The sequence below is a fragment of the Podarcis gaigeae genome (assembly GCF_964106915.1).
Source record: "Podarcis gaigeae genome assembly, chromosome: 17".
Taxonomy (NCBI): Eukaryota; Metazoa; Chordata; class Lepidosauria; order Squamata; family Lacertidae; genus Podarcis; species Podarcis gaigeae.
In genome coordinates, this window is record NC_139694.1 from 39,621,958 (window position 1) to 39,649,646 (window position 27,689).

The 27,689-nt window shown below is 43.7% G+C and overlaps 1 protein-coding gene across 7 annotated transcripts; it reads right to left on the reverse strand.

Annotated features, from left to right (window-relative positions):
- Positions 1–101: 101 nt before the first annotated feature.
- On the reverse strand, positions 102–27,689 carry FOXP3 (forkhead box P3). Of its 7 annotated transcripts, none has more exons than XM_083719501.1 (10): positions 27,478–27,689; positions 26,700–26,774; positions 12,610–12,745; positions 9,793–9,901; positions 9,583–9,709; positions 8,758–8,824; positions 7,810–7,984; positions 6,469–6,545; positions 2,197–2,295; positions 102–492 (listed from the first exon to the last, which is right to left on the reverse strand). In XM_083719501.1, the coding sequence occupies exons 3-10, from the start codon at positions 12,727–12,729 to the stop codon at positions 235–237; spliced, it is 1,032 nt and encodes a 343-aa protein (XP_083575627.1). In that variant the 5' UTR covers positions 12,730–12,745; positions 26,700–26,774; positions 27,478–27,689; the 3' UTR covers positions 102–234. The 7 variants fall into 7 exon arrangements, with proteins under 7 accessions (XP_083575627.1, XP_083575626.1, XP_083575628.1 ...); XM_083719500.1 differs by lacking the exon at positions 27,478–27,689 and adding an exon at positions 23,135–23,306 and having other exon boundaries at positions 26,700–27,213; XM_083719502.1 differs by lacking the exon at positions 26,700–26,774.

The window sequence follows — 27,689 nt, forward strand, 5'->3', positions numbered from 1 at the left end:
CAGGGGAAGCTTGCATAGGCTGCCATTTTCCCCCTCTTCTGGATTTGATCTTTTTGCAATATTGCTTTCTTGTCTGGAAGCAGGCTCAGTTGTGGGTTGTGTGTGCATGCTGAGGAAAGCTGGTGGCTATAAGAAGCCAGCTTGAATTGGGGGGGCATGTGCACACACACACACACTCGCTGCCAGGCCGCCTGCAGGGGGAAGTCTGCACTGTGATCCTTCAGCACATGGTCCCTAAGGAAACAAAAAGTGCGGAGAGGACTCCAGCCTGTGGTGGATGCGCCTTTCTGTTCTTGGCTGGCCCAGTCTCTCTTGGGTTGCAGAAGACCCTGCTGCTGCTTCTTGGCTGTCCAGATATGGGTGTGAATAAGTGGAGTAACGCTGGTTCCTTTTCTTCTGGTACTCAAACTCGTCCAGCGTCCACACGGCTCCTTTCACATTCTCCACACGCACAAAGCACTTGTGCAAGCTCAGGTTGTGTCGAATGGCATTCTGTTGGTTGAGAAAAGATGGGTAGGGTGCCCTGGCCATTAGACCCGCCTTCTCCTTTACCCCGACTTAACTCTCGTCCCTCTGCCAAAGTCTCCCTCCCTCAGGTGCCCTTCAACCCTCTTAGCAGGATCTTCAGCCCCTTAACTCTGCTCTATGGCGTTCTAGAACTAATATTTTATAAAGTACTTGCTATAGAAATGAATAGAAATGTATTCATCTGCAATAAACACTGTGATCCCAGGAATATACGGTAAAATAAACAAGCCATCTTATACTGCCTCAGTTTGCCCCAAATGCTAAGCTATGTATGCTGTGGCTTAGTGGGTGCTTCCCAAACTTTTTCCTCCCATAGAGGGCTTGAGCGTTGCTTAGGGTCTTAATTATTTATTTTCTGTTTTAACAATGGTAAGGCATTGTGTTTTTATTGCTTCGTTTATTAAGAACATTTTTATATGGTATTTATTGTAGTGGTGCAGCAATAAAACTGCTAGCACATTTGCAAAGCTAAGCAAGGTCCAGTATTGTTTATAATTGAATGGGGGACCACATTTTAAGATTGCAGCAGGTTGGCGTATATGGCCCTTGGGGTCCCTTCCAACTCTAAAATTCTATGATTGTATGATTCTATGTATTGCAATTTAAATTCTATGGAATTCAAATTCAAACAGTATAAGAAATAAGAGAACCAATGAAATACAATTAAAAATCATTATGACTATTTGATGAATAGGTGAGCCATTTCCTGTCTTTAACAGCAAATCTGCAGACATGTCGTGGGCTACTTGAATGAAACTCAGTCCGTGGGCCACACTTTGGGAACCCCTGGCTTAGTGTCAACATGCAAGTGTGCTGATGCACAGTAAGAAGACTGTAGCCACTTTTGTCCTCCTGCACTGCCAAGCCTTAGTTTGACATAACATTCTGTGTGACTTCAGTCTTGTGGCTTGTCTTGTGCCAAACCAACCATGAGCAGTAAGCCAAGAACAAACCTTGTTTAAAGCACATGATTTGTTTGAAGAGAGACAAACAATGAGCCTGGGTTTGCGTATAATGCTAAGTTAAACTAAGGCTTGGCTCCAGGCAGTGTTGCAGGAGCAAGAGAGGAGTGAAGAGGCTGCCATTTTATTACTGTGTACCAGCAAGCTTGCTCATTAACACAAAAGCCATAGCTTGGCTTAGCATTATGTGCAAACCAGGCTACTGAGTCATAGTTCCAGCTAACCAAGATCAGTCTACTTGAAGATTTTCTACTGAGGGTACTTAGGACTAAGCCATCAGCCTTCCCCATGGTTTCTTGGGCAGTAGAGAATCAAATACCTTTACCTCTTGGGTGTTACAGGGTGGGGTGTGTTTCCGAGGCAAGGTTCTAAAACTCACCTCTTTCAGTCTGTTCATTATTATTATAATACTTATAAAGTGCTGTCCCACATTTTTCACCATTCATTTCTGTCCTGGTTCCCTAGTATGAAGAAATTGTGTTTCCAATTCTGCAAAGTGTACACATCAAAGTCCTTTTGATTTTTAAAAATTAATTTTTAAACTAGGGGGTTCTGATCTCACTTGCTCAGTAGTTGAGATTTCAATCTAAAAAGAGGGACATTTCATGCCTGCTCTGTCAATATCCTCCCGCCTGTTATCTGCCTCTTCTGCTCTTTCAGATGAGGCTGCCCCTTGATTCTCAGTTTAAGAATGGGATCCCCTTACCTTCCAGGTGGTTACATTGTGCCTGAAGTAGCCAAAGTTGTTAAACCAGTGATAAATCTCACTCAGGCTGAGCTGCTTCTTAGGAGATTGTAAGATGGCCTGCAAGTAATAGGCAGGTATGGTTAACAGCCTGGTTTTGAGGCAAAGGTATTTCAGCGTCTTCTTGAAAAGCAACAAAAGGGCCTTCTGTGCTCCCAGTATTGTTGTGCTAAATTGGATGCATGTAGAAGGTGATGGGAGGGAGGGAGTTCAGTGTACCTGGCACAGGGCTCACCTATGTACCCACAACTATGTCCTATGGCAGTGTTTCCCAACCGGTGTTCCGCGGCACACTAGTGTGCCGCGAGACGTTGCCTGGTGTGCCGTGGGAGGGAGGCGGGGCGGCGGCGGCGAGCACGCGCGGGGCGGCGAGCGAGCTCCCTCCCACATCCCATCGCCGCTCGCTTCGGCCGGCCTACTGGGCTGTCGCAGGCGGAAGGCCTGCGCATGCGCGAGGTTTTCGCGCCTTCGGGATTCCCTTCACGCCTTCCTCCTCCCGGGTCCTTGAGAGCGCGGGAAGCGGCAGCGCGAGACCGGCGTTGAGACAAAAACGCTTCCCTTTTGCCTCGTCGTCTCACAGTTTGGAAGATAGCAGCTCTCCAAATTAATAGTCCTCTTTGAATAGGCGGGGCCTGAGCGTTCCACCAATTTTAGGCCTCCTGCCAGGATGTGATATGGCTCCACCTTCCTCAAGGTGGTTCTGCTTTTAAATATTTTCCACCCTGTCACCATGAGGACTAGCGACTTCTTTTCGTAAAATATAAAATCGCTGCTCCTTGCTCTCGTGAGACTGTGTGTTTTAATTTGAAAAGGGTGTTCCGTGTACATTTGTGCGAGCTGTGCTGTAAAAAAAAGGGGTCTGTATCCGATGGTCAGTGGCAATTGGATGGCCGGATACTGCAGTGATGGAAAAGTTTTTGAAAAGAAAAGAACTGGACAAAATTTGGAGCCAGATGAGAGCCCAAGTATGAGTGGGCATGAAAAGAAAGCAAAGATGGTTAGCTCAAGCAAATTCTCTGGCACAAGGCAATCTTGCGAAAGCTATATTTCATTTGGATTTACTTTCACCGGAGATGCAAACCAACCAACTCCACTGTGTGTGGTGGAAAGCTAGCTAACAGCGCTATGGTCCCAAGCAAACTTAAACGCCATCTCCAAACGAAACACCCTTCGCTTCAAAACAAGAATGCGGACTATTTTGTTCGCCTGCGTGAAAACACGGAGAAACAGGCAACTTTCATGAGACAAACCTCAAAGGTAAATGAAAGAGGTCTTAAAGCTAGCTATCACGTTGCTGAACTTATAGCCAAGTCAAAAAAGTCGCACACTGTGGCAGAGACATTAATACTTCCCGCCTGCAAAGCTATTGTAGAGGAGATGCTCGGACCTGAAGCAGCTAAGGAAATAGCCAAAGTCCCTCTCTCAAACAACACAATTTCCAGACGTATTAATGACATGTCTGCAGACATTGAAAGTGTGGTTTTGGAAAAGATCCATAGCAGTGAGAAATTTGCATTACAACTTGACGAGTCTACTGATATCAGTGGACATGCTCAACTCTTGGCCAATGTGCGTTTTGCTGATGGTGATGCAATTAGAGAAAACTTATTTTTCTGCAAGGCATTGCCAGAAAAAGCAACAGGAGAAGAAATTTTTCGGGTCACATCAGAATACCTTGAACAAGGAGGACTTAAGTGGGAAAACTGCACAAGTGTCTGCACCGATGGAGCTGCAGCCATGGTCGGGCACACCAAAGGCTTTGTAAGCAGAGTGAAGGAAAGAAATCCAGATGTGATTGTTACGCATTGTTTTTTGCACCGTGAGGCCCTCGTAGCCAAGACTTTACCAGCAGACCTAGTTCATGTGTTGGATGATGTTGTGCGCATGGTAAACTTTGTAAAGTCACGACCCGTGAAAAGTCGCATATTTGCAGCTTTGTGTGAGGAGATGGGAGCGAAGCATAAAACCTTGCTGTTTCATACGGAGGTCCGGTGGTTGTCGCGTGGCAAGGTCTTGGTTCGTGTGTATGAGCTGCGGGAGGAACTTAAAGTGTTTCTGACAAATGAGAGGTCAGATTACGCAAAGCTGCTTGCAAGTGATGAGTGGTGTGCAAGGCTGGCATACCTGGCAGATATATTTCATCATCTGAATGAACTGAACACACGAATGCAAGGCCGAAATGAAAACCTGCTTACAAGTACAGATAAAATAAATGGATTCCGTTCAAAGGTGCAACTCTGGCATCAACACGTGGAAAGTGGCAATCTTGAAATGTTCACACTCACCAAGCAATGGCAAGGTGTTCACACTGCTGCACTGTGTGAGATAATAGGTAAACATTTAAAAACTCTCGAGGGGAAGTTGTCATTTTATTTCTCTTCAGTCTCCACTGAATGCCTTGACTGGGTTAGGGACCCTTATAGCTCAGCATCAGTTGGTGGAAAGGACATGACTTTACAGGAGCAGGAGGAACTAACTGAACTGAGACAAAATCGTGGTTTCAAGCTAAGATTTGCTGATCTACCTTTGGACAGTTTTTGGTTGGAAACTGCCAAGGAGTTCCCCCTTCTGGCAAACAAAGCTATTTTGACATTGCTCCCATTTTCCACTACATATCTCTGTGAGTTGAGCTTTTCAAGCATGATTGCTGTAAAAACTAAATACAGAGAGAGACTGAGAGCTGTTGACAAAGAGCTACGTGTGTGTCTTTCTTCGATTCCAGCCAGAATATCAGCTTTGTGTTCAGCCAAACAGGCCCAGGTTGCGCACTGAATAAAGTATTTTATAATTTTTCATATTTCTGTTTACTTACTATTTCATAATAAAGTAATTATAAAATACTTTCTTTGTGTTTATTTGATTCCTATTAAAGAGAGTTACTTTATATATAGTCAATATAGGCACAGAGTTAATTTTTTAAACATTTTCTAATGGTGGTGTGCCTCGAGATTTTTTTCATGAAACAAGTGTGCCTTTGCCCAAAAAAGGTTGGGAAACACTGTCCTATGGTGGCTGTAAAAGGCCTCAGTAAATAACACCTCAAAAATCCACAATGCAGAAAGGACTGTTTGTTCTTCCTGCTCAGTTCCTGGTTGCACTGTCTTCTGAACAAAGGAGAGGTGAAAAGAGCATCCCTCACTCTCTGAGCAAGTGACTGATGCAGATGCCCACACCCTTTTCTGCTCCTTTAGATGTGGCAGCCACTTTGTGTTATGCCAGGTGTGCATTGCAGCCATGTGATGCATGCTCAGAATTCTAAAGATGCCCACTAGCCCACGAAAGATGGCAACCCCTGCTTTTTGAGAGCCCGTGCATGCATTGTACAGTAAGTTATGGAGCCTGAATCAAAGGGTAGGCTGAAATGTTTTGTTTTCTCTGACAACTGCCATGCACATCACTGGAAGTGGGCCCCAGTGGGTACTGGGCTCAACTCAACACTTGTGTGTTGTTGGAGAGCTGTGCCCAAGCATTCTATGTGTGACATATGCCTTTCATGGTACCTCTTAAAGTACTGATGCCTAAAATAGCTGCTTGAGTTGCTGACAGCTAGGTCTAGCCCTGCACAACCCCCCACTTGCCACTAATTACACTTCCATGTGAAGTATGTGATCAGATGAATGGGCTTTTTAAAAACCCAAACCAAAAGATACTTTAGATGCCCTTCAGTCCTCACTGGCTTAGTAATCCAGATAGAACTTTTTTTATCAATGCAGATAGAGTTACCTGAAGTCCTCCAGGGGTTGGTGGACTCCAACTCTCACCAGCCTCAGACAGCATAGCCAATAGGCAGCAGGCATGATGGGAATTAAGCTTGTGACTCATGTCAGGCTTGTGCCCACCAAGACCCATAGGTTCTTTTCACATGGGATGATCTGGAGCGCCAGATTCCCCATCCCATTCTTTAGGGGTGTGTTGTAACCACACAGTGAACTTTTCAGAAAGTTGTTGGCTACAGGAAACAGACACAAGTGGAAGGCAACTGAGTACAGAGAAGGAAGAGGTTTGTGGGCAAAGGATAGTGCTGCTGAAGCCAGAAAGTAGAGAAGGGAGGCAATAGCATATAGGGGCAACAGGAATGGTGCCTATTGCAAGGACATTCAATCATATTGTATCTGGAAAACAACATTCATATTTTGGGGTTTTGATCTGGTAAAAAGCTGCATAGCATTTAAAAAATATAGTTGTATCCTATATGTATGGGATTTCGTATTTACCTTTTGCTAAATAACTTACCCAACGAATAAGGGCAGCGTACGTGAAAGGTGGGCGGTTAAGAGTGTGACGGTAATATTCTATGCTGGGGCTTCTCTCTGTAGACAGAAATGAAGCTGGAGGTGTTAGTAGGAGCAATTCTTTGCTGGAGATTTCTGGTTCCAAATCATCTTCTGCTTGAGAGCCCAGTCAGCCAAGACACTCTTTCCTAAATGGCAGACTTCAAACCTGTGTGAGATCCCTTAACTCTACAGCAGTCAAGACTGACTGTGGCAACTTGTGGGAAAGGGCACTCTGCTCATGCTCAGGGACATTTATTTGTATCAAGCCTTCAGATGCAGCATCTAAATGGCAGGAGGCTCAGATTTTAGGATGCTTAAAGGTAAAGGTAAAGGGTACCCCTGCCCGTACGGGCCAGTCTTGACAGACTCTAGGGTTGTGCGCTCATCTCACTCTAGAGGCTGGGAGCCAGCGCTGTCCGAAGACACTTTCGGGTCACGTGGCCAGTGTGACAAACTGCATCTGGCGAGCCAGCGCAGCACACGGAAATGCCGTTTACCTTCGCGCTGGTAAGCGGTCCCTATTTATCTACTTGGACCCGGGGGTGCTTTCGAACTGCTAGGTTGGCAGGCGCTGGGACCGAATGATGGGAGCGCACCCCGCCACGGGGATTCGATCCGCCGACCATGCGATCGGCAAGTCCTAGGCGTTGAGGTTTTACCCACAGCGCCACCCGCGTCCCTTTTAGGATGCTTACTCACTTCTAACTGTCAAACTGAGACAGCATGATAACAAGCCAGCCTCAAATCAGCTTCAAAATGGAACTGGTGCCGTATTACCCCTATGTTGCTCTTGTCCTCTTGTTCAAGGAGGACTGTAGAAGACAGATGATTCCATTCTGACTGTCCAGGACTTCCATGAATCGAGCTTAGCATTGTCAAGGTCTCTATATGATGTTACCAGGGACCGATAATATGGGCATGCCCTTTAATAGGAATACACATTACTAGTCCACAGAGCGCTCCAAGAACCCCAAGCAGAGGTGAGATGGTATGCTAACTCACCTGAATGGCGAAGAGTAAAACATGGTGTGAAATTCAGTGCATGGACTCTGATGTTTCCACTATGTGTGGCTAGAATTACTCCTGAACTGTTCCCATTTCCTTTCTCAGAAACTGGCATTGTTTTCAATCACTGCAACCCTGTTGTGGCTCCGACAACCCTCCCCACACCCTAAACAGACAACAGAATTTTATATTTCATGCCCACTCCTGAAATCTAATGACTGGAATGTGCCATCCATTTCTAGAGCTTAGTGAAGGGGATGGAACCTGGCCTCCATTCTCCACCAACACTTCTCACCTGAACAGAGGTGGGCTCCATGGCTGTTAGAGTGCCATTCCAAACCCTCAAACTCATTCCTTGGCCCTTCAGACTGGCATGAAATGATTGGCACTGGTGCATCTGGATGCTGTGAAAGGAAGGCAGGTGCCAACTCTGCCCGCATGACTAACAGTTTCTGCTTCTCTTGTGCCAGCTAGATCATGGGGAAGGTGGAGAAGAAAGCACAATCAGTTTCTAGATGCACCACGCATGCCTCTTCCCGCTTAGTCATATCCCTTAACCTAGGTTATCAATCAGATGTAAGTTCCTCTGAACGAGGGACAGAGTGCAAAGGGTCTTGAAAATCTTTTCATTGTTTTTTAAAGAGTCAGTTTTGCCTTTGTTGTTGTTTCAGAAAGCAGCAGTGGCCATGCCTGCTGAAAGCTCTCTGATTCAACAAACTGAGCTTTTGCCTCCTCAGAAGACTTCATTGTTCTCTCCCCAACCTGCGGTTGACTAATATTCACTTGCCATTTCTTTTTTTAAAAAAGACCCTTGCTTTCCTCTAGCTCTTTTTTCACCTAAATGCAATCTCCACACACCAGCTCTGGAAAAACTCATGGCTTTGGGGAAATAATACTAACTAGTGGGACCCACAACAAAATAGTGGGATGCTCCTGTTCAGGTTCCCAGCCATTCCATTCTATTCCACTCCCCTCCCTCTTCTCACCACCATACCTACTGAGCATGTGCTCGGCCCAAACTGGGTCATTTGAGAGGTTCCCCCACAAGATGTTAAGATTTGCTGTATGTACTTCCCAAATCTTGTTCCCTCTTGTGTGTTTGTTGCCATTTTGGCTACATAAGATGCTATACTTGGAGGACCATACACCTAGCAAGCTCTCTGTTCTGCAGGCTTCCTTCACAGTGACTGTGTCAGCGTCCACCCCCCTCCCTCATCCCACCACCTGCCAACTTTGTCCATACCTGCAGAGCTAATTTGTTCACCAATTCTTCTTGCACCAGCCATTCTCTGCGCATTCTGCACATGACTCTGCAAGGGAAAACAAGTCCGAGACATTCAGCCACTAGGTTCAACTGCCTTGCTTTCTCCCAGGGACAATGCCAAGGACCTGCTAGCAATCTCAGGCCCATCCTACAAAAATCCTGGTTTTGTGTTTTGTTGTGTTGGGGTAACAGGAATGCATATCAGAAGGAAGCAGGCCTCTCAAACATAACTGTCCTTTATTGCTATGTAACAAGAAAGGAAAATAAAACTAACTGGAGCTTTGCAGAATGCAAACTACAGGAGTTCAACAGGTCCAAAAAGTACTACATTGAAGCATAACTCCCCTTGGCCTACCCAAGACCCCTCTCCCCTTAACAAACAAAATATTTTAACCAACCTAGAGGTGCCTGTTTGCAGTGTGGTCTCTGTGTTTTGCTGACTGGACTCTGATTTGGCAGCTGCTGTGGGCAGAGGGGGTTCTCTTACGTCCATCACTTAGCGGCTCTAGTAACTCCACAGGAGGCTTGGCAGGAGCATCCACTTTGCCCACGGCCCTGAGACTAGGAGTCTCATGCTCTACCAACTGAGCTATCCTGTTTTATTTCAGTGTATTATAAAAATATATTTTGTAATGGGTATGATTTTTTGTATACGTTTGAATAAATATAATTAATAAAGCAAACTGCAATGGAAGGTATAGACCTGTTTACCTTCTTAAAAAATTAAGGCATCTAGTAAGGGTGCTTTTGGTACCAGAAACTTGTGGTTTTGAAAGAAGTATTCAGGGCAGTCGGAGAGCTCACCTTTCCTCATGGCTGTGAAAGCAAGGGGTGTTGTCCATAGGTGTTCCTTTCGCAGGGGACCTCTCTCTGGGATGGAGTGCAGGGGGGGCTGGGAACTGAACCCAGTCCCATTTCTCAGTGTTGTTCCCTGAAACAAAGGCAGACAAGAATAGGTAGGGAGCTGCTATATTCCCACTCACAAATGCCATCCTTTCCCCTGCCTCTACTTACTGTGGGGTGGGGCAGGGCCTGGACTTGCTGAATGGGCTCCCTGGGGTAGTAACGACCCAGAAGGGGGCAGGACGACAAGGGGCAGTTCACTGCCATCTGTGTGAGTGACCTGAGGAAAATAAGAGAGTCACATGAAATCCAGGAATCTCAGGTGTGAATCCTCCTGGAGTCTTTAAGATAGGGATAACCCAAGACTTCCATGAATCTTAGTGCTCATCCACATTTCTGCTTGTCCTGGGTTGGAGTGGTTTTTCCACTTGTCCTGTGCTTTCTAGGCACAGATCCAGGCAGTTTTGCATTTGTCCAGCAGCTTTCCTCTAGAAAACATGCTCTTTACCACAGAATCTTTCCACAGGGTTTGCAAGGCAGAGCTGTTCTACTGGGCCTTTGGTCTGGGCCCTATCTGACCCCCTTCTTTTTTTCTATGGGACCCTGTGTGTAAGTGGCCTCCTTGGTTCTTTCTATTGGCCCATATGGGACCAGCACGGGTGGCCGGGCCTGGTGAACATTTAATTCCTTACACCTACAGTTATGATTTGTGGGTTCTCACTTAATTTTATTTTGATTTTAAATGTGATTTTGAATTGTATTTTAAATCTAATTGCTTGATTTTGTGTCTTTAATGTATTTTCAAATTCAAAATCCTTTATTAGGCATAACACACCACACATAAATAACATAATACAATATAATATAAAATAATAATACAACGCAACATCATCACCTACCATTAACAACCACTAAGTCCCCTTATCATGGCCCATTCTTTCTTCATGGACAGCTCTTAAAAATTCGGCCGCTATTAAAGTAATTTGATCATCGCTGTCCGCCAGCATGTCCTGAACAGTTGGTTGAGTAAAAGTCTGTTTATTGAATTTTAGGGCCTCATACAATTGTATTCTGGCATAGCTGCCAAAATCACAGAAGAAGAATATATGTTCTAAAGTATCTAGTTCCTTTTTACTGCATTTGCAGAGACGCTCTGATTCTGGGATAGCTAAATATCTTCCTCTCACTACCGCCGAGGGAAACATGTTAAATCTGGCCAACATAAACAGCCTACATGATTCATGTTTCTTCAGATTTGTCATGTATCCCTTTTGGAAATCTCTACACAAAGGGAGATTTAAGTGGATAGGAGAGCAGGTGCTATGCTTTGCAACCTCAAGCATGGCGAGAACACTTTTTTCTGTGAAGGTCTTCCTAATAATTTCCCATGTATCTTTGGGATCAGAGATTTCAAAATCAGTTAGATTGAGCCCTATAGAATCCAGTTTTCACTTACATATCAATGATAGATTGTAGATTGCATTATCACTTAAAAGATTGTAAAGTAGAGAATTAGGGGATAGGGCTCTATAATGGAGGAAGATCCAATATTTCAAGGTCCTCAGCCATGCTCTTACTGATAAAGGCAATAAATGTATTAATGTATTATATATTGGTGTTAGCTGCCCTGAGCCCAGTCTCGCCCGGGGTATAAATAAAATTTATTATTATTAGAATCAAAACAAACAGCAATCTCTGGAAAACCTGATTGCTCTTTGGTCCAATTTAGCGGTAAATCATGGGTTTTTGTGGGGGAAAGTAGCAGGGCAAAGTGTTAGTACTCAAACTGATTTGTTAAACCTGGGCAGCTGCAGAGGCAGCCATTCTCTTCAAAGCTTGGGTTGCTAACTTGCCAATTTTTTTTAAAAAAACTGCAACCTGTCTGTGTTAGAGAGATTCACACCGACCCCTCTCGCTCTCCAGGCTTCAGCAAAAGCAACGCGAAGCCTTCGGAGCGTGGCCGGAGCGCTCCCACTGCGCTTTGGAGGCTTTGTGTTGCTGTCACTGAAGCCATGTTGTTGTTCTTTAGTCGTGTCCGACTCTTCGTGACCCCATGGACCAGAGCACGCCAGGCACTCCTGTTTTTCACTGCCTCCCGCAGTTTGGTCAGACTCATGTTTGTAGGTTCGAGAACACTGTCCCACCATCTTGTCCTCTGTCGTCCCCTTCTCCTTGTGCCATCCATCTTTCCCAACATCAGGGTCTTTTCCAGGGAGTCTTCTCTTCTCATGAGGTGGCCAAAGTATTGGAGCCTCAGCTTCACGATCTGTCCTTCCAGTGAGCACTCAGGGCTGATTTCCTTAAGAATGGATACGTTTGATCTTCTTGCAGTCAATGGGACTCTCAAGAGTCTCCTCCAGCACCACAGTTCAAAAGCATCAATTCTTCGGCGATCAGCCTTCTTGATGGTCCAGCTCTCACTTCCATACATCACTACTGGGAAAACCATGGCTTTTACTATACGGACCTTTGTTGGCAAGGTGATGTCTCGCTGAAGCCGTGGAGCCTGCATTTGCTCCATAAGATGCACACACATTTCCCCTTAATTTTTGGAGGGGAAGAAGTGCGTCTTATAGAGCGAGAAATACGGTAAATAAAATAAATAAATAAAATACAGTGGGGGGGTTTTCTGGGGAGACACAGGGGTATGCATTTTGTGAATCTAAGTTTGGTCTCATTGAGGGATAGTATTTCAATATGAGTAGAAAAATGACAGTACCCCTAAACACTTTGTTAGAAAAAAGCAGTGTGTGTGAATATACCAGATTTCTTAAAGGCACTTGTTTCTGCTATGCCTCCTCTTTCCAAGGAAGTACAAACCCTGGTGAAGTGCCAAACCCTTGGAATCCCTTGCTGCAGCTTGGCAGAGACTGAAGTGGCCTATAGCAGTATATTTACCAAAATCCCAGCAGGTACATCTTGGCAACTGTCTGATCAGGACAACCTCTGGCGCTTGCTATGAGTGGGGTTGACTCCCCACCAACTTACTTCTTGCTTGCGTGGTGCAGCACAAGTCAACACTGTTGGCCGGATCTGAGCACCTCTTCTTGGACTGGGCTGTGGTAGAGGACGGGGAGGTGGACTGGAGGATGGCTTGGAGCCAGGCATCAGGAATGAGGAACGCCTGCAATAACATTTCATGAAATTTATTTTCTCATTAAAGGTATTGTTATGAGCTTGTGGAGTTCCTGGACTCCCTTCAAATTCCTGGGTGTCACACACTGGATTTAGCATGTTAAAATACAAGCCAGGAGCCAGCCTGGTAATAGCCCACTAAATATGAGTTAATAGTGGGACAAAGTGGGTGGCGCTGTGCCAGAGGGCAAATGGGAGGGGCCTCTCTCTCCACTCATAATTAGTTAGAAAGACAAAAGCCTTTCAAGTGGAGTTTTAGAGTTGGAAGGAGAGCAGTTGTTTTAAGGATTACAGCTGGGGATGATGTGGGTAAGGAGGAAATATGAGTGCAGTCTTAAACACAGCAAGCCGAGCATTCTTGATTTCTTTTTGCATCCAGCAGCAGTGGGAGAAACAGGATCCTCTTGGAGTGTAATGTTTTGAAGCCCTGCATCGTAGGCAGGGTGGGCAGTGCCAAAAGTCTTTATCGGCCTTGCACACCATTGTTCTGGGTCCTCCTCCTTTCCTGCGTGTGAGGGGAGCATCCTGTTGCAACAGTTAATAAAGATCAAGCTTACTAGCTGCTTTGCTTCTCAATATTCTCTGGTTGGCCTCTGTTATTTTCTCCTTCCAATAGGGGACCTACTTAAGGACTCTATACGGGCTCTTGGATACCCCATAAGGGAAAAGGAGCAGTATTTTCTTATAACAAGACCTTAAAATTCTTCTAACATTACTGTATGGTTTTATGGTTTTATATTGTTGTAAGCTACTGTGATATATTTTTATGATACAGTAGCATATAAATATGAATGAAATAAATAAATTACAAAACCTCCGAACTAGACACTGATTACAGAGAGTTTATAAACAGAATAGTGTAGTACTCAGTGGGTAAAGTTTATTCACACAGAACACAAAGTGCTCTGTATGACAACCAGTTCCCCGTCTCCCTTTGTGTTTCAATATATTCCACCCCTTCTTCCCTAATTTGCTAAAATTATAATATTCCAAATTCTGCTAAATGCAAAGGAACTGCTGCACAAAATATTATTGTTGTAACTAACAATGCATAAACAGAAAGATCTGCCTAGATCTCTGGGTTATTTGTGGGGCCTGAGAATGGAGAAGCAAGGGTAACTGGGGAGGAGTGGTTGAGACTTGGGACACACGCAGGATAAATCCAAGGGAAAGTAGTAGGCTATGTTTTTCAACCAGGAATGAGGAAAGGGTTTTTTTGAGGAGGGATCCAAAGAATGGGAGAGATTTTATATCTTCACCAAGGACATAAATATGGCTGTGTTTATTACATAATTGACTTAAGAAGAGTACATTCTAATATGGAAGGCAACACTTGTGTGAATGTTGTTAAAGCAGGATAGAAAATGGGGGACAGAATTACAGCTCTAGAGACTCCTATACACGTCATCTCAGATGTAAGTCTCCCTGAGTTCAGTGGGGTTTACTCCCAGGATTGCAGCTATGTTTAGTATTCTGGGCAAGGCAAATTTTAAATTCAAATTGCAGCAAAACCAAAGGAAATGTTCCAGCATATTTAAACATCATTTGTAGAAGCAGTTTGGCAGGTAAGCATATTTGCTAAGAGTTGAGTCTCTTCTGAGTTCAATAGGACTTACTTCTCAGACATATATTTCAAATAGTAGCTTTTGTTCTCAGGACAGATAAGATTGCCCACATAGGCTTTTGCACAGGTGCATGGGTATAGGTTGCTACCCAGCTTGGTGCAATAAGTGATATTATGTCTTATGGTTGCCTTTTAGCTAAGACTGATGGAAGACATGAGCCTTTAAATCCGTTAAACCAAGAGCCAATGCAGGAACCTAGTCCTGCCATCTCTCTCCATTATATCTGCAGCGTGGCACACCTGGCTGTTTGCAGGTGAGGGAAGGGGGGCAACAGTACTGCAAAGGGAATGGTCATGAGGAACTGCAGCTGTCTCGTCTCCTGCTGCATCAGGAGGTTTAAATGATCATATATAGTGTCTGTGGCACAAGAGGACAACTTTTGCCCATATGCTATATGACTTAGTCCCTGGTTCACACAGCAGCCAGCAGCCAATGTCCAGAGTCTGCTGTGCTACAATAGAGAAAGGAGACACCAGTCGTCTCTTAGAGCAAGGGATGGCAGACTTCAGGCAGGATTTTTTATGAGTACCAAACAGCCAGTGCAAAAAGCACACACTTAAAATTCTGAGCCAAGATTATTTTCAGTGTATAAAATTATGCATGGCATGGAGAGAATGGATGGAGAAGTTTTTCTCCCTCTCTCATAACACTAGAATTCATCCAAAGTTGAATGTTGGAGGATTCAGGACAGATGAAAGAGGTCCATCTTCCATAGTTTGGAACTCATTCCCACAGTGATGGCCACCAACTAGATGACTTTAAAAGAGGATTAGACAAATTCAGGGAGGGTAAGGCTATCAGTGGCTACTAGCCATGGTTTTGCTTCACCTCTACTCTTGGAGGCATCATCATCATCATTCTCAATACTGGTTGCTGTAAACTGCAAGAAGGGAAAGTGCTGTTGAACTCAGGTTCAGCTTGCAGGTTTCCCATAGGCCTCTGGTTGGTCACTGTAAGACCTGGATGCAGCACTAGATGAGCCATTGGCCTCATTCCTCAGGGTTCTTAGCTTCCACACAGAAATCCACTCCTGATTACTCCACTGAGAGTCAGAGATGTGTGTCAAACTACACAGTCACCCAGAAATTTACCTGTAGATCTCAATCTATTTTATGCCCATGCCGTCTAACCCCCCAAATAAGTAACGGACAGTGAGCATGGCAGGGAAATGAAAAGATCAGTGCTGCAAATTGTCAGTGCTGCAAAAACTTGCCTTAGTCAGGAAACACATAGGCATATGCACATGCTTTTAAACACCCCTGTACATGCACCCGAGAAGACTTCTTCAGCTAGGTGTATTGCCAGGGAAACAGCCAGTAGATGGTGCTCCTGTTTTTCAGTTTAGCTTCTATTTCCATATATAGTCAGATATAAGGAACGCAGCTGCAGGCATGGGAAAGAAAGGAGTGGCTTTGCTCTGAGCCAGCTCAGACTTAGACTTCCAAGGATGGGAAAGGGATTCCAACAGGAACACCTACCGCAGAAACTGTGGGAAGCTGCTCCAGGACGCTATGTAAGGCCCCAACTCCATCAGTTCAATGAGCTCTTGATATGAACCATTCCAGAGGGTGAAGATAAGGCTCTTGAGCCCAAGTTAGAACTGCCTGCCTGCCTAAAGCACAGAGATCTCCATGGGCTGGGGAAGATGTGAAGCTGAAACTATTTTGTGACTATATCTGTTATTATTTCTCTCACCAAAAATCTTTGCTTATTGCCTATACTAATAGCATTATATTTTATATTAGTTATTATTGGCTTTATAGTTTTTGTTAGTTATTACTTTATTCTATATTGTTAAGGACGCAGGTGGCGCTGTGAGTTAAAGCCTCAGCGCCTAGGACTTGCCGATCGAAAGGTCGGCGGTTCGAATCCCTGCGGCGGGGTGCGCTCCCGCTGCTCGGTCCCAGCGCCTGCCAACCTAGCAGTTCGAAAGCACCTCCGGGTGCAAGTAGATAAATAGGGACCGCTTACCAGCGGGAAGGTAAACGGCGTTTCCGTGTGCGGCTCTGGCTCGCCAGATGCAGCTTTGTCACGCTGGCCACGTGACCGGAAGGGTCTCCGGACAGCGCTGGCCCCTGGCCTCTTGAGTGAGATGGGCGCACAACCCCAGAGTCTGTCAAGACTGGCCCGTACGGGCAGGGGTACCTTTACCTTACCTTTATATTGTTAATGTGCCTCTCTGCTAATGTCCTTTAATTATCTTTGTTTTGTATATTAGCACCTGTTTCTGTTTCTATGGTTATTATTATAATTGTTAAAAAAGGTTGCTTCTGCTGCCTAAGTGTACGTATGTTGCCCTCCATTTGTTGAGATTCAAAGAACGTGCTGCTTGGTGGTTACTACGGCCGGGTGGCCACTAGAGGGCAGCACACTAGGTTTCCCAGATTCCCACACGCACACACAGTTGCTTAAATGTCTTTATGTATGCATATTTTGCTTCTATATCTTCCACATTTGGTGCACTGGCAACAAGCAGGGCTGACTAAAGAGAGTAGTGGGCATAAGAAACTGTTCTGTATCACTAGCTGACATAACATCTTCCCACTGGGCCATAGTTTGCTTGCAAAAGGACTAGGACCTTTGTTCTGCCAAAATGCAACAGAAGCCTGGGAGACGTCAAGCAGTAGCGTAGTTAGCCAGGGTAGGTGGGTGGGCTTAGAGTGGCACAGGGGTCTGTAGGGTGGCATGTGGCTGCTGTGCATCTGGGGGTGGGATTCCAGGCAGCAGGGGAGCTTGAGGGCAGCATGACGGTAGCCGGGTATATTGGGCGCTGCCTGAAATTGGCTGCCCTAAGAAAAGCTCAACAATTTTGGTCCACGCCTAGCACTGGCGGGGGATGCTATGAACTGATATTTTATCTAAAATGAAATGATTTTGGGGGGGAAGGAGCACCTGTTAAGTAAACAAACACCTAAGTATAATAGAATAGGTTTCTGAAGATGCTGAGGAAAAGTGCATCCTTTTGAAAAGGTGTTTTGTCCAATGCTGGTCTTACAGAAGGGAGACCCACTGAAATCAATAGACATAACTAATGTTAGTCCATTTAGCTCAGTGGGTCTTCTCTGAAGAGATGATTATGGGAAATGTTTAATGCCTTTCTTGGCCATAACATGGGGCTCGATTTTTTAAAGAAAACAAACATATAAAACATCAAAACACAACAATACTATAGAGCACAATTTTAAAAAATAAAAAAATCATTGGTAGTTAAATTTTTCCAACACAGAATATGAAATTAAATGCCTGCCAGCAGCACTTTAAATTTTTGGTAGCAGTTAATTACTTTAGCTATATATTTACTTTATATACTTAGTATATATTTTTATTTATTTAATAAAAAACATATAATTCAATAACATATAAGCAATAAGGAAATAAAGGAGGAATGCAATTTAGTTAAAATTAAACATGCATACACACACAAATATACAAATCTGGGTAATTGCATCACAGTCCCTTTAGGCACTGTAGAGATGAGCTGGATGAGGAATTTGGATGAGGCATTGGTTTGTCCAGCTCCAATCCGGAAGTGCTATTGACATATCATGCTTCCTAAGGACTACACAATAAAAATAGTATTATAGGACTTGGGGATTGGCTTGGATGATGCCCATGGCCCCCCAACCAAGCCAGTGGTTTTGTAGCTACAAACTGAAGGCCTGTTCAAGAAAGAACTGAACTGGTCTACCCAGTTTCTTTGTTAGGTTAATGGTCTAGCTGACTCAGGTAAGCACTCCTAACTGCACAACTAAAAAGGTTGCCATGCTACCATAGAGACAACTAGGTTCATGATGTTCTCCAGGAGGGAAGTAGGCATTTTCCTCACCCTGTCACCTGACCAGCCACAACATCATCTTGTAGGAAGGAGAACAATAGCCAGAGCCAATGTATGAGAGAGTTTGGCTGAAGCTATAGGACATCTGGAAATGGAAACCTAATAGGAAAACAAGATCTGTTGGAGTGTCCATGCCTCGAGCCTTCCACCCTGTGCTCAGATTGTAGATACAGTATGTGTAGTTTCTGTTGAGCTTCATTCAAAGAAAACCGAACCTCAGGTGGGCACTGGAACCCCTAAAGTCTCTCACTGCTGCTCAGAGATTGCGGCATGCACAACACTAGTATATCCATGAGTTATCAGTGGAATATATTATTATTATTATTATTATTATTATTATTATTATTATTATTATTATTATTTACTACAACATTTATAGTGCTCATCAACAGAGTCCTCTAGCTGGTATGCCGGTGTAAAAAGTGCCCCCCCAATCAAGATCCCCCCCCCACTTCAGCCTTCCTGTAACCGCTAGACACCACACCTTTCCCTCAACCTGTTTTGATGTCATCTTACTTGTTATCAGTAAGCTTTGCCTATGTTCATTTCCTAGAAAGGGGGAGAAAATGCCACCCCGCAATGGGTTTCAAATTGCTGACACCTGTTCCCAGAGTATGTATGTGCGTCATATGGTATTGGTGCCGAATGCTGAGTTCTTTCCTATACGTCAAACTGAGCATCTAACCGCTTCCGTGAGGTTAAAAATTCCCTTCACATGGTAGCTTTAGTGGACTGAGGGTTGGAAATACAATGGCCCACTACAAAAATATCCAGCTCGAGGATACAATGTGCACTCAGGCCCAACTAACACAGAGTTAAAGCATTTGAACCTTCTTTAACCATCTGTTTTAAGAATTCTTAAGTTACAGAATAGTAAAAGGGTAGGTCTTCCTCACTTTCCAAAAACATAGGTCCCATCTGCCATATTATGCCACTTTAAACAGTCATGGCTTCCCCCAAAAATCCTGGGAATGAGCTTGTTAAGGATGCTAAGCATTGTTAGGAGACCTCTAGTGCCTTTGCAGAACTACAGTTCCCAGAATAGCAATCAAGCCCTCTTCTCAGGGAATCATAGGGACGTGAGGGAAATAGGCACACATTAATGGCTATGACTATAATCAACAAGTGCCAGTTATTCCATGTCCATTGAGATTTTATTCCAATGTAAGTTGTTTCTGAGTCTCAAACATGCCTCCTTGTGTCTCCTTATGGATGCATTTTTGTTTATGTGGGATATCAGCAAGGAGATAAGCACAGTAAACCAACTGGCTTCTAATGTGTGATGGTTAATTCAGTTATCAAAACTGCAAATGAAATTTATCTAAATTATCAGCCATTCTGAACTTCTATATTAGTGGCAAGAAATTACATTTAATGAAGGCCAAAAACAGATGCTGAAGTATAACAGGGACCTTCAAAAAAATGCTAGTTCACCCCCCACCCCATGTCAGCCAGGCACCCGTCATGCCCTTCCCCAGTGGGCTATTCCACCCCACGCCAGATTTCCATTTGGGTTTCCCAAATTAGTCAACAATCAGTGTGCGTTGAGTATGCTCAGTTCTTATTGTGTGGTCTTTGGGGGGTGGTTGTCCCCCTTGTTTGTTCTTTATTTTTGCAGTTATATCCCACTGCTCAAGGTGGCACACATACTTCTCTCCATTTTACCCAGACAACCATGTTGGGTAGGTTAGGCTGAGAGTCAGTGACTGGCCCAAAGTCATCCAATGGGCTTCCTGGCACAGTGGGAATTTGAACCCTGGTCTCACAGGTCATAGTCTATCTCTAATCAACACTCCAAACCAGCTCTTTTTTTATATAAAAAAGGTTGTTATAGTTCTATAAACCTTGGTTTCCCACCAAACCTGCTAAGTGCAGATACCTTCCTATATTTCCTCATTGGCCCCATTTCGGCTACAGTCATGTTGGCAGTCACCATCTGAATTTACTATTATTATATCATATGGGGTGGTTGATCTAGAAGACTCCTAAAGAGTTTGTTGTGAGATGCTATGCAGTCACCCTCAATTCAGAGACAGAAGATATAATGGGAGAGATGTAGGATCTCTCTCTATATGCGATGGAAACAGTATCCACACACACACACCCCCGGCACGCAATAACCCCTCTAGTCTACAATTAAAACCATCCAATTGTTCTATTGACTTTTGCTGGAGATTCTTGTCTGGAAGAGATGGGCCGTGATCTATTAATTGCCCATTGCTGCCTCATACGTATTATTTTCCTTCTTGAGGTCAGAACTTAACCAATGTTATATATAAAACTGTGTATATTATACACTGTATAACAAAACTTCACTGAAAGCTTATATTTTTGGTAAAGTCATTTCAGTAGGAGGAGATTTGTGGAGGAAAAACAGCAATGGGAAAAACAGCAATGCTTGGCAGGGGGTTGGACTCGATGGCCCTTGTGGTCTCTTCCAACTCTATGATTCTATGAGTGCTTCACCCTCTGCCCCCACACCTGTCACTTTTCTGTTGGAACTCACCACCCACCCATCCACATCCACAAGCAAGGAAGCACCTGGAACTCTTTTAAGGTAAGTGTTTGGTGGAAATGAATTGTGGAAAAAAGTAGAGGGTTGGGCAAGAATTAAACACAATCTTCTCCACTCCAACAGAGTTTGCTCTAATAGAAGTGGCCATTCATTTTTATTGGACATTGTTGCATGTACCGTATAGTGTAGTTCTACCCTCATGCCTCTTGGTATGAGAGTAGAACTGAGGTATTCAGGATCCTTGCCCCCTCTACTTGAATGCTCTAGCTATCCCATATTGACTTTCCAGCTGGAGGTGGGGACAATACAAGTACATGTATAGATAGGTACATGTCTAAATAGACCTTGAACTGGTCCAACAGCCTTCCTGGTTAAGACAAATAGAAGTTATAATCCAAAATATCTGAAGGGTGTCAAGTAGGGGAGCATTGCTCTAGGGCAATTTGTGATATATAATAAATATGATGCATATACTACGTGGATCAATTAAACTACTGAGTGCAATATGTTACTGCAAAGAACCACCAAGAGAAATTACTGAGATATTCCAAGATTTTCAACAGGAACTGTTACATCACATCTCAAATTGTAGCTAATTTATATTAAATCACCCAGAGCTGCAATATCAGAAAGCGAATTCCCTCCTTTTTTTCTTGCCTTCTCTTCCTTCATGTCTAAATCCAATAGTAAATTTAAAATGTATATATCATGCTACCTTTGATCTGCCTTTCAAGTTGCAGTGAGGCAAGACAATTAAAAGTCTCAACAAATTGAAAAAGGTGACGGAGAGACTAAAATCAAATTAATAATACCATTTTAGGAAACCATAAATATTCCATATGGGATGTTGTATGTCACAACATTTTGTCAAGCATTTTAACTCAAATTTAGTGGAGGAATAAATACATTTAGAAATACCTAAAGGTAGAGAGATACCCTTTAGACCAGGGGTTAGCAACCTTTTCCAGCCGTGGACCAGTCCACCATCCCTCAGACCATGTGGGGGCCAGACTATATTTTTTTAGGGGGGAAATGAACGAATTCCTATGCCCCACAAATAACCCAGAGATGCATTTTAAATAAAAGCACACATTCTACTCATAAAAAACCAGGCAGGCCCCACAAATAACCTAGAGATGCATTTTAAATAAAAGGAGACATTCTGCTCATGTAAAAACACGCCGATTCCTGGATCGTCCGTGGGCCAAATTGAGAAGGCGATTGGGCCGCATTCGGCCCACAGGGCTTAGGTTGCCTACCCCTGCTTTAGACTCCTTAAAAGGTTGTATAACTCAAGAAATGATTAAGCCAAAGTAAACTGCCCCAATCAAGCAAATGTGAATTGGCTTTAGTAAGCTCTATGTTTGAGTTTTCACCATGCAAAATATTTCCAAGTGGCTTCAGTAGAGAGGGATGTTCTATGCACACCTCCTTTTGTACATATGGAAATGCCCATCACTGCTATCTGTGGAGAAGCTTGTTTAAAAGTACACAATAACAGTCTTGCTAGTTGATTTCATTTATCATTATTGTTTTCAGCGCTGAGCAATTGAATGCCTCTACAAAGCTTTTTCTTTTGTTTGTCCCCAGCATCTGATACGTACGTGCTGGATGATACGGTCATCATCAACATGGCTTGTAGCCACTGATAACCTTATCATCCATGAATTTGTCTAATCCCCCTTTAAAGTAATCCAAGTTGGGGACCATCACCACATATTGTAGTAGGAAATTCTCTAACTTAACTATGTGTGATGTGAAGAAGTACTTCCTTTTGTCTATTGTTTCTCCTGCTATTCACCACGAACTCCTAGCTCCAAAATACCATATTCGTTAGTATTTCAAAAATAACAAAGCTGAGTGAGTTACATTTCTCCCACCCCAATAGACATTGCAAGCCTATGCACCAGTGTTAGCAGGTACACAAGATAAATGAGAACATAAACAGGTTCATTTGGAGGGGGTGCCACTGGAAAAAAATAAGGTGTGTAAATTCTATAGCCTGGAGAAGCGAAGTTACTATTCTCAAGTCCAGTGATTTATATTAAAAGTAACTTGAGCCAAGTGATGCACCTCAATACAAAACAATGTCATCACTTCAAGTTCTGTGACAGGTGAACTTCAGGTCTAACAGAATATAGTCCGTTCAGCCACTTTGTTGCTAGAAGGACAAATAACAGAATCTGGCCTTGCTCATTTTCAAGCCAGAGAGTGACTGCTGCAAATCAGAGGTCGGACTCTATCTCTCCGGCTTATAGTCTAATAATTCTAGACTGACCCAAATTGAACTATAATCAACGATTATATTCATCCCATTTTATGGGTATCTCCCCCTTCCTAATGCAAAGAATGGTTTTATCAAATCCTTCAAGCTCAAATATTCTGAAAAGCAATTCAACTTACCGCCTGGGGCTTTTCCGATCAGATGAGGTCAGCAGATGGATAAATAGTGAAGAATCCTCAAAAACAAACCAGTATTTATATCACGAGGAAGCCACAGGCAGGCCTTGTCACAGCCCAATTTCTCTATGTACTCTGCTTATCACCAAGGGTTGAGGTACTTTTTCTCCTCTGACTATATGGAAATTATGAAAAATTCGATCTTTTTGTCTGTGTCAACCTACCCTTTTGCACAAGAACATTTTTTTTCTTTCCTCATTGGAGAAATCAAATGCAACAGAACTGTCTCTGACTTTAGTTTAACCACACAGACACAGAAATGTAGGTATATGGGTTATGCGAGTTTGTGTGTCACACAAAATTATACAAATACACGGGAGAAATCACACTAGACCATTTAGAGGAAATATAACTATAAAAAGGACAATTGATTGTGTAACATTTCTAATAACACTGACCCACAGAACTTTTACGAATGAGGTCCACATTTGTCACTGCCAGAACATCCTTCAACCCCCATCATGCACTGGTGAAGCTTCTCCTCTGTGCTTATTTACCCTGATTTGAAATCCAAGGGAGCATTTGCTTTCAGTTCAGTATATAGTAGAATTTTTTTAATCATGTATTACTTATAATGTGGTAGCAACGCTTCAAAATTCACCTCAGCTGCCTGCCTCTTGACCTGCCGAACTGTGACCTGCATGATACGTCAGTGTGCACATGTGCAGATGAGCAAGTGTGTGCACAAGTGAAGTGATGCAACCCTCCCCCACCTCCTCACTCCCAGGAATGGTATTCAACTAAGTTTTACTCAAAGAAGAGCCACTGAAATTAATGGACCTAACTTAGGCATGTTCATTAATTTTAATGACTCTAAGTAAAACATACTTGAATACTCTATCCCAGATATTTAATTTCTAGAGACTTGGGGAAAGTGGCTGAAACCTGATATTTTAATTACTTTGGCAGCACACATAATTTGTTAAAAAGTATTCACTGATAAGCAAAATAGGAATAGTGATTTACTATATTTTCTGGAAGCACCTGTCTCTGATAAATAGGACAAAGTTCCATGAGTGGTACAGTTAAGCAATTTTAGATTCAGGACTTAATGGTTTTATGAGTGAGGACTCTAACTGGTATTTCAACTTGTGCATAGCCAGCACCTTAGGTTTGAAAGCCATCCTGAACCTCATGCTCCTAAGGGGCGGGGGCAGGGCACTGCAACTCCTGTTCTGACAGCACCACTGACAACAGCATCAAACCACCAAGGCAGGGGAAAATAAAATCCAATTACTAATGTACTTATTTAAATAGTTTGTCTGCAAGGTGGCCATATATATGGTACTTAACCAAAGAAGGAGGAAGGTATCCCTATCAAAAGGAGAAAGATTCCAATTTAGAAATAATTGATATAATTTAATTTTTAATCAGAAATATAATGTACCCCACTGTAGCTGTCCAGGTGCTAATTGCTGATAGGCCTTCGACTTCCCTTTCCATAGTTATTTATCTTAAAATTGCTCCTTGACCAGACAGCTCTTTTGATAGAGGACCTCTTCAAACAGGACTGTTGTCTTTTAAGGAAGACACATGGCCACCCTACTCCTTTCTCCCCTTATGCTGGATTGTCTTGAACAATCCCAAAATATCTCAGGCATTGTTGATTGCAGAGCCAGCTCTACTATTAGGCAAAGTGAGGTGGTTGCCTCTGGCATATAATTCTGGGTGTGTCAAGAAAGGTCAGCAAATGGTTGTTTTGTAATGTATTATTCTTTTATATTTACTCCCAAGGAGAGGTTGTTGTGGGATGTTCTGTTTTGGGTGCCAAATAATTTGACCAGTTGTGGGTACTAATATGCACCTTGACTTTGGGGAGAGAGGCACCATGTGCTGCTCTGCCTCAGGCAGCAAAATGTCTTGAGCCTGCCCTAGTTGACAGATTTGGCAACTACAGAGTAAAACAGGATGGTCCAACACCTCCCACATGCAGCCCTCAAGGCCTTTTTAGGTGGCCCTTACTAAGTAGCAACGAAGTGTCGCTAGCGGCAACTGCCATTCTCTTCCATTTTATCTCTATGTTCCTACTCCAAATCTAAGTGAAAGGGATAACACTGGCTATGTGGCAGTGGTGCCATGGAGGAAACCCTGTTTCTCAATTGGTTTGTGCCAGGGTGGCAACCAACGGCCACCATATGGGCAAAGGAAAACTGCTTGTCTAAGGAAAGTATTGGCCAGTCTGAGCCCCAGGGGCGAACTCCCAGCAAGAGCACAAAGACTCAAATTCTCACTTGTGAGGGAAGCTTTGGCACTTTTCTTTGTTCTCCCCCTCCATGGCAATGCTGGCAGTGATAGAGCTGAGTCCTGCATATGTTTGGCACGCAGCACAAAACTGCCACCTGTTGACAGCCACAGTATGAAGGGGGGGCGGGGCGGGGAGTAAAGGACATTTGCCTTGGTGACTATCATCAGCCCTGCAGGAAACTCATCAAGGAGAAAGAACTACAATTCCCAGTGTGCCTTGTAGCTAAGTTAAGGTGTTAAGGTGCCTTTGGAATATTTTAGGATTGGTCCTTGGAGGAGGAACGCAGTGCTGCCATTGCAGACTTGTATGTGTACTCTCTCTATTTTTTTCATTATTTGTTTAATTTGTTATTTATTAATTGCATTTATACCCCACCTTTCCTCTAAGGAGCTCAAGCTAGCGTACATCCTTGTTTAATTCCCCACAACCTTGTTAGGCCGAAACTAGAAGCCTTCTAAATTAGTAGTAGTAGAAGTAGTAGTAGTAGTAGTAGTAGTACTATTCTCTGTCTTTTTATCCTGACAGGGACTCAATGTCTTGCTGGTGCCCGGGGGAGGGCAAGTGTTGTACACTGCCCCCCCCCCCAGTGGACTGGGCAGCCCGTGTGGAGGTTGAACGGAACAGTTGCCTAACACAAAAAATTATTTGCAGCCTCAAAAAGGGTTAATTAAAAAGCTTAACACACTTATTAACAACACTAGCCCAATATACTGTATGCATTGGCCAGTCTTTTAAAGATCCCACAAAACTTAGAATCATAGAATTTTGGAATTGGAAGAGACCCATAGGGTCATCTAGTCCACCCCCTGCTATGCTGGAATTCTCAACATGCAGTCCCCCATCCAATCTGAAACCATACCAGACCCTGCTTAGCTTTACAAATGTGTTGGCAATTTTATTTCACTATACTGAGAGCCAGAGTGGTATAGTGGCTAGAGCATGGGTAGGCAAACTAAGGCCCGGGGCCGGATCCAGCCCAATCGCCTTCTAAATCCAGCCCATGGATGGTCAGGGAATCAGCGTGTTTTTACATGAGTAGAAAGTGTGCTTTTATTTAAAATGCATCTCTGGGTTATTTGTGGGGCATAGGAATTTGTTCATTTTTCTTTTAAAAATTAAGTCTGCCCCCTCCCCCCCAAGATCTGAGGGACAATACTGGCTTCCTGCTGAAAAAGTTTGCTGGCCCCTGGGCTAGAGTTTTGGACACTCCCCCCGCCCCCGCCCCCGCCCATGAAGCTCACTGGGTGACCTTGGACCACTCACCATCTCTCAGCCTAACCTACTTCACAGGCTTGTTGTGAGGATGAAATGGGGAGAACCATGTGCACCACCTTGAACCTATTTGGAGAAAACGTGGCATAAAAATGTAATCAATAATAATAATATTAAAGTTACTAGGAAGTCCCAATTCACACAGGAACATACACACACTGCTGGAAGGAAGGTTATGGTTTCTGAAATGCTATACAGTGGTACCTCAGTTACATACACTTCAGGTTACAGACTCCGCTAACCCAGAAATAGTACCTTGGGTTAAGAACTTTGCTTTGGGATGAGAACAGAAATTGTGCTCTGGTGACGCAGCGAGTGGCCCCATTAGCTAAAGTGGTGCTTCAGTTTAAGAACAGTTTCAGGTTAAGAACGGACCTCCGGAACGAATTAAGTACTTAAGCCGAGGTACCACTGTATTGGGATTTGAAACCAGTCACATGTTCCAAAGTCAGGACAATCCCACAGAGCTCCACTTGAAAGCTCAAGTTCTGGAGAGTTATACAAAGCATGTGTTACTGTTTGTTTCCTTTAATTTCCTGTAAGATCCCAATTTACCAATGAGGAGATAGTAGCTTTCAGCTCCTGATGAAAGATCTGGGATAATTTGTGTGGTGTGTCTATGTTTTTTTTTTTTTGGGGGGGGGGGAGAAATCTCTAAAAACTTGCACAACAAAATATAGCACAAAAATAAATAGCCCTCAGCCACTACCCTTCAAATCAGGTTTAGCTACAATCATGACTCCCCCCCCCCAAAAAAAAACAACAACACCTCGGTTCGCTTTCGGGCTTACTCCCAGGTAAACAGGGAAGAGATTGCAGCCCCGTTTGTTTTAAAATAAAGGGATTGCAGCCCTGCGGCGCATCTTCACTTCCAGAGGCGAAACTCCGCGGCCCTCGGCTTGGGGGGGGGGGGCGCAGGGAGGACCGAGCGAGGGAGAATCCCAAAGGAAGGCGAAGCTTCCCTCCCCGTCTCGGGGGCCT

Bases quoted from the DNA above. Each gene is read 5' to 3' on its own strand.
- FOXP3 (XM_083719497.1), bottom strand. From the start codon at position 12,855: ATGCTAAATCCAGTGTGTGACACCCAGGAATTTGAAGGGAGTCCAGGA. The intron at 6,546-7,809 runs GTGAGAAGTGTT...TTCTGTCTACAG, and splicing joins TGGAGCCCACCTCTGTTCAG to AGAGAAGCCCCAGCATAGAA. The intron at 493-2,196 runs GTAAGGGGATCC...CTCAACCAACAG, and splicing joins ACAATGTAACCACCTGGAAG to AATGCCATTCGACACAACCT.